Genomic DNA, 11,916 nt, shown 5'->3' with positions numbered 1-11,916 from the left:
TGTTGATAAAAGTGACTGGCAGTTGAAAATGGGTGATGTTGGAGTAACTGTTAACTAGATTATGGAATCATGTCTTCACTGTCAGCCACAGGTAGCAGGAGACTTTAAAACGGTGCTCTTAAGTTTTGACATGGTACTTATAGTTGCAAGTTGCTGGGTTATCACCAAGATGTACATCGATCAAAATGAACAAATAATATAAAATGTTTATATAGATAGGAGATTCATATTTTATTTCTCCAGTGACATATTTACAGTTGAATATAAATTAAAGGCCTGCTTGCACACCAAAGCCAGGTCCTTTGGGTGGTTCCGTCAAAGAGGTAAGACCTCCAGCTGGCTCACAAGAGAAGCGTCCACTCCTGAGAAGAAAAGCAAGTAACATTAAATTGACTATTAATGATTAACATTTATAAATCTTTACTTAAAAAAATTGTAATTGTTACCTCACAATAGCCCAGTTAAGTAACTTTTTCCCCCAAGAACTAGCATGGATTATGTAATCTCAACATTTCAACTGCTGCAAGATTTTCTCTTCCTAAAGATAAATATGAAAACTGACATATCAAAACTCACCATAAACATGAAAAATATAAAAAATAACACTAATACTAGTTCCCATTTATTGAGCAGTGTACATAATTATTAGCTCATTTATTCTTTACAACAATGCTATGAGACAAGTAATACTGGCCTTATTTTACAGATACAGAAACCAAGGCTTGGGGGATTCAGCATCTGCCCAAGGAACAGAGCTAAGAACTACAGTGAAATAACCCAACCCCCATAGGACATTTTTAAAAATCATGTTTTAATAAACTAAAGCACTACATTTATTCTTTTTATATTTTGAATTTTATTTAGATTGAGATTCACTGTCACAGTGAACAAAAGGGAATATACACTTATACACTATATTTGGAAATAAACAGAAACTAGACTCCTTGAGGAATCTGAAGATTTGGGAGGATGTCCCTTGGAAGCAGTGAAGACAAAATCTATCTGTATTTATGTTTTTAAAGGCTATATTAGTAGTATTAATTTTTGAAAAACAGGTTCCAGATCTGGGTGCCTACCACAGCCACAAAGAGAAGAAAACAAGAACAGGTCCTTATGTAGGAATCTATGAAGAGAGGCAGCACAGAGGTAGAAGAACCTGTCTGTCTTTTTGTCACCCCCACATACTTGCCCAGGTAATCGCTCAACCTCTGCCCTGTCTGACCTCTGTTGTTAGAGCTCAGCTCAGCACCTACTCCTATTTCACCTCTCTTATTCCCTGGCTTTGTTAATTTACCTTGTTCCTGCCACAAATTTTAGCTGAAGAATTTGTTCAATTTATATCTTTTTACTCCCTCTGGCTTTGTCCTTCACATTCTGTCATCAGTCTTATAAGTCTGTTTTTAGAGCCCTAGGAAATAATTTTTTGTTGAAGGAACAGGAAAATGACACAACACAATCATTTATAAGATCTTTCAAGCTATTACATTATGTAATGCAGGTGACTAAGTAGCGTATTATAACAAAGAATGCCTAAAACACCAGAAATTAGTTAACATATTTGCATTTAGGTTCACTATGAAAACCAGATCAAAAAGCAGTCACTTTGTACTGTCTGCCAGGGCCTAAAACTAATGTAGGGTAGGTGGCAAATTATTATTTTTTTAAATAATAAAAAACAAATATTTGGCTTTGTAATTTTTTTTATATTAACTAGTAACACATGCACACCTGCTGCTCTTTGCCAATGAAATAATGAAATTAACTTATTTTGGAGGACCTTTCTTCTCCTTTACTAGGTTCCCTCTTGTGGTTTAAGCTCAGCTACCCTCTTTACCAACACAAAGGACCAATTTAGGAAGATTATAAAAACTGAAGTTTCTGGAACAATCAATGGGAGAATTAATAATGTACACTGCCTGAGCTCTTCACAGGATTATGGAATTTTATATAAGAAAGCGATTTTAAGAATAATCTGGTCCAGTTTCCTACAGTTTGTTCCATGAAATTACAGTCCCATGACATACTTTTGGGGAAAAAAAGGATTCCAGTGGTCCATTATGTCTGCCTACAAACTTTCTCCTTCCCCCACCATTCACAAAATGCACATTAAAATATTATAAAGGCTGTAAAATCCTCCAGTAAAGCCCACAAACTTTGTTTGATTTACTCCTTTTTTCTGTACACGTGTCTCAGAACACTCGAGAGGCAGTGATCTGGCCCCATCCGTTCACCTGACAGCCACAATTTACACTCGGGTTTTTACTAAATAAAAAACCATTTCCCTGATATGTTATGCTTAAAATGCCATCTATTAATTACCTTGTTCTCTTCATCACAATTCAAAAGGTAAACCTGTTTTCTTCAGCCATTCCAACACTTATTTGTACATTCATCATTTTAACTCATTTGCATTCTAGAAAACTTGGCCTTTCTATATATTTTTTATGGCTTAAAAAAGTACTTTTTAAAGAAAAGCTACTTTATAAAAGTTTAATACTTATCTTTTTTCCTATTGCCGAGCTTATCCACCTCTGCCCCCACTTTTAATATAAAAAACCAAACGTGACTTTATTGTCTCAAGTTATCCATCAGCAATCACCTATATTTTTTGTATATATATTTTGTAGCCTACCTATATATTTTTACATCTTAGATATTAGTACATCTGTACTCCATAGAATTCTGCAAAATTTAAGGTATCTTTATAAAACTAAATATGAAGAATTCAAATTGGACTCAAAATTAGTTTTCACTAATCCATACTAAACTATTAATTAGTAATTTGAAAGCAGGTTTAGAAGTTATTTTCAGTACTTTAAGTTAATTGAAAATAAGAACAATCTCAGCACACAAATATTTTCTTTCTAGCCATCAGTTACCAAAAATAATAAAAAAGCAGTTTCGAACCACATAGAGACATCAATCTTTTATTAATTTTGGCCAGGGTAGACCTGATAGTGGTACTAGAAATTAGTTGCTATCGAACCAGTTTAATTTCTCTCATTACTCAAAGACTCACAATGAGCACCTCTTTCAAATGTGTGAGCAGAGAGCTTTATTATAAAGATACTAATAAAAAGGAAATTAGCCAGCTTTGGTTAATTTAAAGAATAACTATAACTATATTCTGATTATTACTATCATCGCAGTCTCTCTCATTATCCTATATATCCAAGAAATTAACTTGGGGAATGAGAGAGAAAGTTATTGTTTTCATATGCTGGGAAGACATTCTAGTATTACCATGTCCAAACACAATCTTTACATACACCATTGGTGGATGCTCTACAATTATTGAAAAATAAATAGATTTATCTCTGCTTTTTAAATAAGAGGTGGTAAGTAGGAAATAAAAAGAGGTTCGGAAACTAATAATTTAAAGTCTTTGGCTCAAATCTAGGACAGTGTCAAAAAAATCCCAGTGAAGAACTATTTATAATTACTGATAAACAACATCTCTATTATTATTAGATGCTGAAATGCTTAACTGTGGTACTTAGCTCCTTTTTATTAATGTTAAAATACAAGGATGTTATACTATCTCCTATATTAAAAACAACACGAAACTCTCCCTAGTAGTCTCATCAAGACTTATGGCTTTAAATACCATCTGTAATAACTGATGAATCCTCAATTCATATTTCCAGCCCTAATATACTCCCTAAATTCCAGGCTCATATCTACCTTTCAGCAACTACCATGGATGTTTAGTAGGCATCTCAAACTTAACATGTCCAAAACAAAGTGACATTTTTTCCCCAAACTTGCTCTACCCTAATCCTCTCCATTTTAGTTAAAGGAACCACTGAGGTGCTCAGACCAAAAAGCTAGAAATCACTCACAATTCTTCTACCCCACAACATCCGCTAAATTTTAAACTATTCTCCACACAGCAACTAGGACAATAATTTTAACAAGATCACTCTTATCATTCCCTACTGAAAAAACATTCCAACAACAGCATTTTATTATATTTAGGATACAACCCAAATTACTTCTCTGAGCCCCTATCTACCTCTCTGACCCATTCCACCACTTTCCTCCTTGATCACCTCACTGCAACCATACTGTCATCTTATTTTTCCTCTAGGACCTTACTACATCTTCTTTCCCCTCCCTGGAACATCGTTCCTCCAGTTCTTTACATGGTTCCTTTAGGCTTATCATTCAGGTCATGGCTCAAATGTCACCACCTCAGAGAGGCCTCTCCTGACTAAATTTACCCCCCATCATTCTCTGTCTCCTAATGCTGCTTTAGTTTTTCTTCAATGCATTTATTACTCAGATATTACATTAGTAGTCCATCTCCATCACTAGCATAGAAGATATATGACAACTTTACCTTGTTCATAATTGTATGCACAACCTAAGATAGTGCCTGGCACACAGCGTGCACCCAAAAATGTTTGTGAAATAAATAAATGGTGAGGGAATGCAATAAAGTAGACAAAACAACTATCTGTGTGGCAGGAGATTAATGTTGGATCAATGTTGTGATCGATGAATCAGAGAGTTCACAAGAAGGGAAGTAGGAGGTTCTAAACAGCAAAAGTATGACTACAGAATTATAAACACCTAATCAGAAAGACATCTAAAGAAACCAAGTGGATTTCACAAGGAAATCTGCACTTGAGATATTAAATCAAAGCACCCAAAAGTTGAAAGTTATGGGTTTAAGTACAAAATAAAAGAGTAGCATAAACTTATTTAAAAACATCTGAGTCCTAAAAAAGCAGGCTGAAGTTTGTGGAAAATATTATGGACTTTATGGGGGCAGGGGAGCAGAGGAGGCTACATTTGAAGCAAGAATAAGGAAAAAGGGCCAGTGGCTAAGAAAGATATTGTGGGGCCGGCTCCGTGGCTTAGCGGTTAAGTGTGCGCGCTCTGATGCTGGCGGCCCGGGTTCGGATCCCGGGCACGCCCCAAGGCACCACTTCTCCGTCCAACGCGAGGCCGAGTCCCACGTACAGCAACTAGAAGGATGTGAACCTATGACATACAACTATCTACTGGGGCTTTGGGGGGAAAAAAATGAATAAATAAAAAGAAAGATATTGTGATGTTAAATAACAAAAGGTTTCACTTCAGTAGCCTCCATAAAGGAGAATCATTCTTCACAATGGAAATGTATTACCCCTAAAAATATAAGTGTAGCTCAAGAAAGTGAGGAACTACGAAGAGAATGCCAAACCTCTTTAAGCAAATTCAATTCAAGTGTTAAAAGAAGCACATTTTTTAGAAAGGAAACACATAGGGGCCAGCTTGCCTTTACTAAACTTAAGTTATCCTGAGTTGACTTCTTTTTCTTATTAGGTAGCATTACTGGCCTGCCAGAACAATGAGTACTTCTCGAATGGAGACTATAGCACCACGCATACCCTGACTTAGTAATTCAACTTCAGAGAATTGTTACTTATAACAAAGAGTAGAAAAATATATTTTACAACAGGAGAATAAAGAGCATGCCATAGTTTTTTTAATACGTTAGAATACTATATGGCCATTAAAACCTACAAATATGTTGAGAGAAGGAAAATTTTACATGACATAAGCAGAAAAAAATATATACAACTGTATAAAACCATGCAAACATCTGCCAGTATTAAGAGAGAATTTTGAGTAACATGAACACTTAGATACGGAACAGGAGTTTGTTTAGCAGCAAAAGTTCACGTTCATAGTTGAAAGAAAGGCAATTAGTATAACACAACTGCAGGATAGGAGCAACCTGCATAAACAGTGTTTAAGTTGAAACAGATCTAGGCATTCTAACTGACTATAAGTAAAATTAATGGTGTATCTGAATGCTCTGCACTGCTCTGTATATATCTCAAATACTATGATTAGTTTACGTATCACATTAAGAAAGTCATTAGCCAACTAGAAAACCTACAGAGGAGGGAGACCAAAACTGTCATATAAGGAAAAACAATGACAACTGTGGATATTAAATCTGAAAGAAAGATATGGGGAAGACAAGATAGCTATTCAAGTAACTGAAAAGCTATCATTTGGAAAAGGTATAAAAATTATCTTGTGTTGGTTCAAAGGGCAGAATTGGACCTTCAGGTGGGTCCAATTTTCAGGTGGAAATTAGAGGGAGACAGACTTTCCGTCAGTCTTCTGGCAGTATGAACTTTTAAACAATGGAATGGATTTCTATTTGTAGTAAATTTCCCTTTTCTATAAATATTCAAGTAGATTCCAAATGATTATCTGATAGGGTTTTAGAGGGAAAAAAAATTCTTGCTTTAGATGACAAGTTCGTTTAGATACTATCCAAGGCTGCTGACAACTCCTGTGAACTTAGGGTATAAAATTTTATTTTTATTTTACTTTTTTTATTTTATTATTTTTTATGTGTGTGAGGAAGGTCAGCCCTGAGCTAACACCCAATGCCAATCCTCTTCTTTTTGCCAAGGAAGATTGGCCCTAAGTGAACATCTGTACCCATCTTCCTCTACTTTATATGGGACGCCACCACAGCATGGCTTGACAAGGAGTGCGTCGGTGCGCACCGGGATCCGAACCTGCGAACCCCAGGCCACCGAAGCGGAGCACAAGCACTTAACCACTGCGCCACCAGGCTGACCCCATAAAATTTTAAAAATTAAGTTTATGTGAAAGACTAATTTAGGTTAAGCCATTAAAATTTATTATCTAGAAATAAAAGCATACCTTGGGCCAGGTTTTGGAATTTTGCCAGCCTTGAGCTCATCAATAATTTCTTCAATATCCTTAGGTGTCAGATCCTCCTAGAAAAAATTAAAATAGTCTTATCATATTAAGATTACTTCCTACTATTGACATCTGTATAAATTCCTAGTATCAGTTACTTTATTGTTTATCTGTCTCTCTCAGCGCACGAATTAGTTACCAAGGTAGCAGCAATTGAAAAACTCCTATTTATAGCATATACTGCTAAATGCAAGATGCAATAAGAACTGCAGAGGAAGAGGCAATACAGAGTAGTGCTTTGACGTGAAACAGTTCTGCATGTAAGTCTTCACTCTAACACTTACTAGCTAGTAATCTTAGGCAAGTTACTCAGCTTCCCTAAGTTTGTTTCTTCATATGTAAACCTACTTGAGAGTGTTTTCGAGGATTAAATGAGAAAATACATAAAACAGAACAGTGCCGTGGCACATACTCAACAAATGCTATGTCCTTGAAGAAAGAGTGAAGTGCAAATAGTAATTAGCACCAGCAGTCATAGTAGCTTAAAAGTAGATGCCTAATATCTATCCCTAACCTAAAGATCTAATACCCTAGTGATATCTTCTTTCTTTCTCAGGTGAAATTCACCGTGTTTGAAAATTCACTTAATTTTGAAGGGAAAGGCAAAAAAATTTATTTTCGATACATTTATTTTAATGATCCTGACCCTCCAATCCTCATTTCAACCAGAGCAGCTCTATATTTTGTACACTGTGCACCTGTATAAAATTTTTACCTCAAGAAAGGGTTCTGTTATTTAAAATAACAAATGCAATTAAAACACATAGACATACGTGCTCATACGCCTAGCTGCACCCTAGGATTAATCAAAAGACAGTCAAAACAGAATAGGCAAGATTAAACTAAGAGAAAATGCCTAAACCACATATCCCCCTTTCCCCTCCAAAACTGTTAAGTGCCTAAGAAAATGTTTTATAGGACCCTGTACTCTACTAGAGAAATCACAATTCAATACTCTATCTCCAGTGCTTAGCCACGTAGAAGGTCTTTAATATTTGCTGAATGATTAAACATTTATAAAAATAAAAAGCTTTCAAACTGCTTAGGGTTCAAGAGATGCTCAGAACCTCATAGCAAGAAGGAATCTTTAAACTCATCTAATGATTTTATTCCCCCTCCAACTCTTTATTATGAAAATTTGAAAAATGTACATGAATACCCATAGTTTTACCACCTGGATTCAACAGTATTTAATTTGCCATATTTGCATTATGTACACATAAGCCTTTGTTTCGGCTGTACCAGGTGAAAGCAAGTTGCAGACATCCTGACACCTTGCCCCTAAGACTTCAGCAGATATCTCCTAAAAGATCATTTTCTCAAGTAACACAATGCCTTTACCACACCTAATTAACTAACAATAATTCCTTAATAAAATCAAATGTCAAGTCCATATTCAAATCTGTCCAATCCTCCTCAAAATGTGTTTGATAGCTCTTTTTTTCCTAAGCAGGATCTAATCAAAGTTTATGTGACTATTTCATTTTATCCACCAGTCACCTGAGATCCATAAAAGTTAACTGCCCTTCCAAAGACCATACCACTACTAACTGAAAGAATCCATCTTTTGGATAAATCTGTAGGTTACTATATTTAGACTTAAAATGCTTCATACAAAGCGTTGACTGTCTAATTCCTGCTTAAATCAAGATCCTCATTATTATAAGTAAACTGGAGAAATGTGGGAAAACGAAAAGCTGTGGCCATACTTTTAAAGGACTTGTTTTTTAAAGTATGGGAAATAGAGAAGGTAAGAAATTTGAATCATTCATCATTAAAATGAAGAAAATCACTATACGGAATGAAAACACCCCAGAAATGTAAAAGGCTAAAGAAATCAAATTTCATCTTCATTAAAAAAAAAATTGTAGATTTCCATTTCCGGCATTATGGCAGACGAGCTATCCTGATTGAACTTCCTGTTTTAACAATTAAAAATGCTGGAAAAAACAAACAAACAAAAACTTTTAAATTTCATCAATACGCTGGCAAGAAAGAAATACCCACAGGCCAAAAACCCAGTGAAAACCCAGGGAGACAAGTGGAACACCAAGCAAACTTGGCTTCAGAGTTTCACAGCCTAGAGGAACAAGGGACCAAGCTCCAGGCCACAAGAGACCATCCAAACCATACAAAGTTAGGGCCCTCAAAAAGCTATAACCTCAATATAAGAGTAAATTAAAAATGATCCTTCAAAAAAAAAAAAACCCTGCTAGTCTGGAACCTTACACATTGGGGGAAGCGACGAGGATGTAAGGAGAGGGGCTTTCTTTTGGGCCAGTAGTATTTCCAGGAGCAACAGAGAAACAAAGCAAATCTCTTCCTGAAGAATCCACCTTCAATGGAAGCCTCAAAGAATTTCCATAAACAAATTTCTAAGAATTATGAGCTAACAAGATATTATGGATGAAAACCATGACATAATTAGGGTAGCAACCATTTGAAAAAGGATAACTAGAAAACTCCATACACTTGCATATTAAGAACACTTCTAAAAAACATAGGTCAAAGAAGAAACCAAAATGTAAATTTAAAAATACTTAGAACTAAACGATAAAAATATTACTTATCAAAACTTGTGAGATTTGGCTAAAGCAGTACTTAGAAAGATATATGATACCATCTCTGTAAAATTTTTAAAACAAGCAATATAGTATTACATATTAGTATAGCTGGATACATATATTAAAAGTTTAAAAACGTGCCGGAAGAATACACACTAAATTTATGATAGTGGGGCTGGCCCCGTGGCTTAGCGGTTAAGTGTGCGCACTCCACTACCGGCGGCCTGGGTTCGGATCCTGGGCGCGCACCAACACACCGCTTCTCTGGCCATGCTGAGGCCGCGTCCCACATACAGCAACTAGAAGGATGTGCAACTATGACATACAACTATCTACTGGGGCTTTGGGGGTGAAAAAAAAGGAGGAGGATTGGCAATAGATGTTAGCTCAGAGCCGGTCTTCCTCAGCAAAAAGAGGAGGATTAGCATGCATGTTAACTCAGGGCTGATCCTACACACACACACACACACACACACACACACACACTAACTAACTAACTAACTAAATAAATAAATTTATGATAGTGGTTATCTCTGGGAATGAAAGGAAAGGAGTAAGATTTTGAGTGGGAGTTATTCCTGCATCTGTAGCTTATTTCTATAAATAATAATAATAATGATAAAAATAATACCTTAAGTAAGTGTGGCAAAATGTTGCTATCTGTTAAGTCTTGGTAGTTATGTTCTGTATTATATGTAAATTATTAAATTTTTCATAATATATAAGTTTTAAATGTCATTATCTCCTGGAGTTAAATGCAAAAGTGTTTCAAGATAATTTTTTAAAAACCTTCTGGTGGACAATAATGTGAAAGCTAAAATTGACATATTCATGTAAAGTTTTTCTATTTGATTTTTAATAAACTTTGGATACCAGAAAAAAAAACCTCATGAATATTTATACCAATAGTTTCTTCTAAATGACTAATTCAGAAACCAACATCTATATGACAGGAAACCAAATATTTAAAATACTTTAAGTATGACATAATATAATTTTAATTTATATTAAGTGAAATACTCACATAGTAGTTGTCATTTATCTGAACCATTGGTGCGTTTACACAGGCCCCTAAACATTCTACCTCTATAAGAGTGAAAAGTTTGTCAGGTGTGGTCTCCCCAACCTTTATTCCTAGAAATATAAATGATCACTGTTAAGGACCAGGTTATACTTTAATAGCAATATGGTATAAGAAAAAACAAAAACACAACCAACAACATATTACAGAGGTATAAAGTATTTGAGAGCATTAAATTTCTTAAAAGAACTCTGATAATTATACTAGAACTTTCAAGGATTTCTTAAGTGTACTCATTTAAAAACAATCAAATTGCAGGTGACTCATCTCCAGTGTTTGTTGTTATAGATAGCAGTGCATCAGACTGTATTATTTTCATTTCGATTGTGATAATTAACTAAAGTCAGAATATCAGATTGGCAAAGACTCAGGAAACTGCTAATGTCAAAGATCATTAAGAATGTGAGGAAAACCGGTACTCTCATATCTTTAAGGAAGGCATTTTGGTAAAATATAGTAAAATCTGACCCAGCAATTCCACTTCTTGTAAACGACCTCAGAATACAATAGGACAAGTATGCAAAGATGTGTATATATGAAAATAATTGCAGAATAACTTATAAAAGAAAAATGAGGCAGACATACATACTAAGCTATAGCCAAAATAAATTACAAAAAGCAGACATATTACATTTATGTATTTAATAATAAAAATAATTAACACAATATAAAATCTAAAACTAATATACCCAACTATTATCAATTTGTACTTGGGAGGTGAGGGGTGGGATTCTGAGCAGACTTCAGCTTCCTGTTTTATATCCTTCAATACCGCCCAACTATTTTTACAACATGCAAGTACTTGATATTCAGTAACAACGAAATTAAAAGACACCTCCTTTTACTTCATTTGATATGTATAGTTCTAAATGCAATGATGGCAATTTTGTAGGGAAAAATGCCCTTTTAATTTTGTAAATGCTACTATAATAACATCTTATTTCAAATTTCCCTTCCTGAAGCATTCTTACTATTTTCATATCTTGTTTGTTCCAAGGGTCATCTGGAAAATACATGGACAATATAGTCACTTTTCTATGTACCACATGCTATCACACAATGAATGAAACTTAATTTTCTAAACAATGAAAACTTTAAAACTCCTAGAAGCTTTTCAAACATACTTAATGATTAGGGGAAGAAAAGGTGAAAATTCAGCTTTGAAGCTGAGAACTAAGGAAGAATACAAAATAAAAAGAAATAAAGGTGGGCAAACACAGACAAAAATTTACTGGTGAAGTACAGATCCAATAAAATGGCAAAAGTTGGAAAATTTAGGTAGAAATAGGTTAAATCTAGAAAGACAATTCTATTTTTCATACAAGTTATAAATATAACGTGTCCCATACCAAGCTTTTTCTGAATGGCCTCCAGTATGCTGTCAGAGTTTCGAAGCATGCAAGGTGTAGTAGTGCAGACCTGAATGTGGTACTTTCCAACTGGCTTTCGATTATACATTGTATAAAAAGTTGCTACTTCATATACTCTCATTGGAGGTACTTGTAAAAGTTCTGCAACCTAAAATATTAGAGT

At 34.8% G+C, this 11,916-nt stretch overlaps 1 protein-coding gene across 1 annotated transcript in view; it reads right to left on the bottom strand.

Annotated features, from left to right (window-relative positions):
- Positions 1-206: 206 nt before the first annotated feature.
- NDUFV2 (NADH:ubiquinone oxidoreductase core subunit V2) overlaps positions 207-11,916 on the bottom strand; it is a 31,266-nt gene continuing 19,556 nt past the window's right edge. The window contains exons 5-8 of the mRNA XM_004421083.3: positions 11,733-11,901; positions 10,327-10,436; positions 6,679-6,755; positions 207-362 (exon numbers count right to left, since the gene is read on the bottom strand). Coding sequence (XP_004421140.1) covers positions 269-362; positions 6,679-6,755; positions 10,327-10,436; positions 11,733-11,901 — 450 coding nt within the window. The 3' untranslated portion in view covers positions 207-268. The remainder of the gene's footprint in view (positions 363-6,678; positions 6,756-10,326; positions 10,437-11,732; positions 11,902-11,916) is intronic.

Source organism: Ceratotherium simum, chromosome 14 (genome assembly GCF_057802395.1).
Source record: "Ceratotherium simum simum isolate JZ-2026a chromosome 14, ASM5780239v1, whole genome shotgun sequence".
NCBI lineage: Eukaryota > Metazoa > Chordata > Mammalia > Perissodactyla > Rhinocerotidae > Ceratotherium > Ceratotherium simum.
This window is presented reverse-complemented; position numbering and strand designations above follow the sequence as displayed.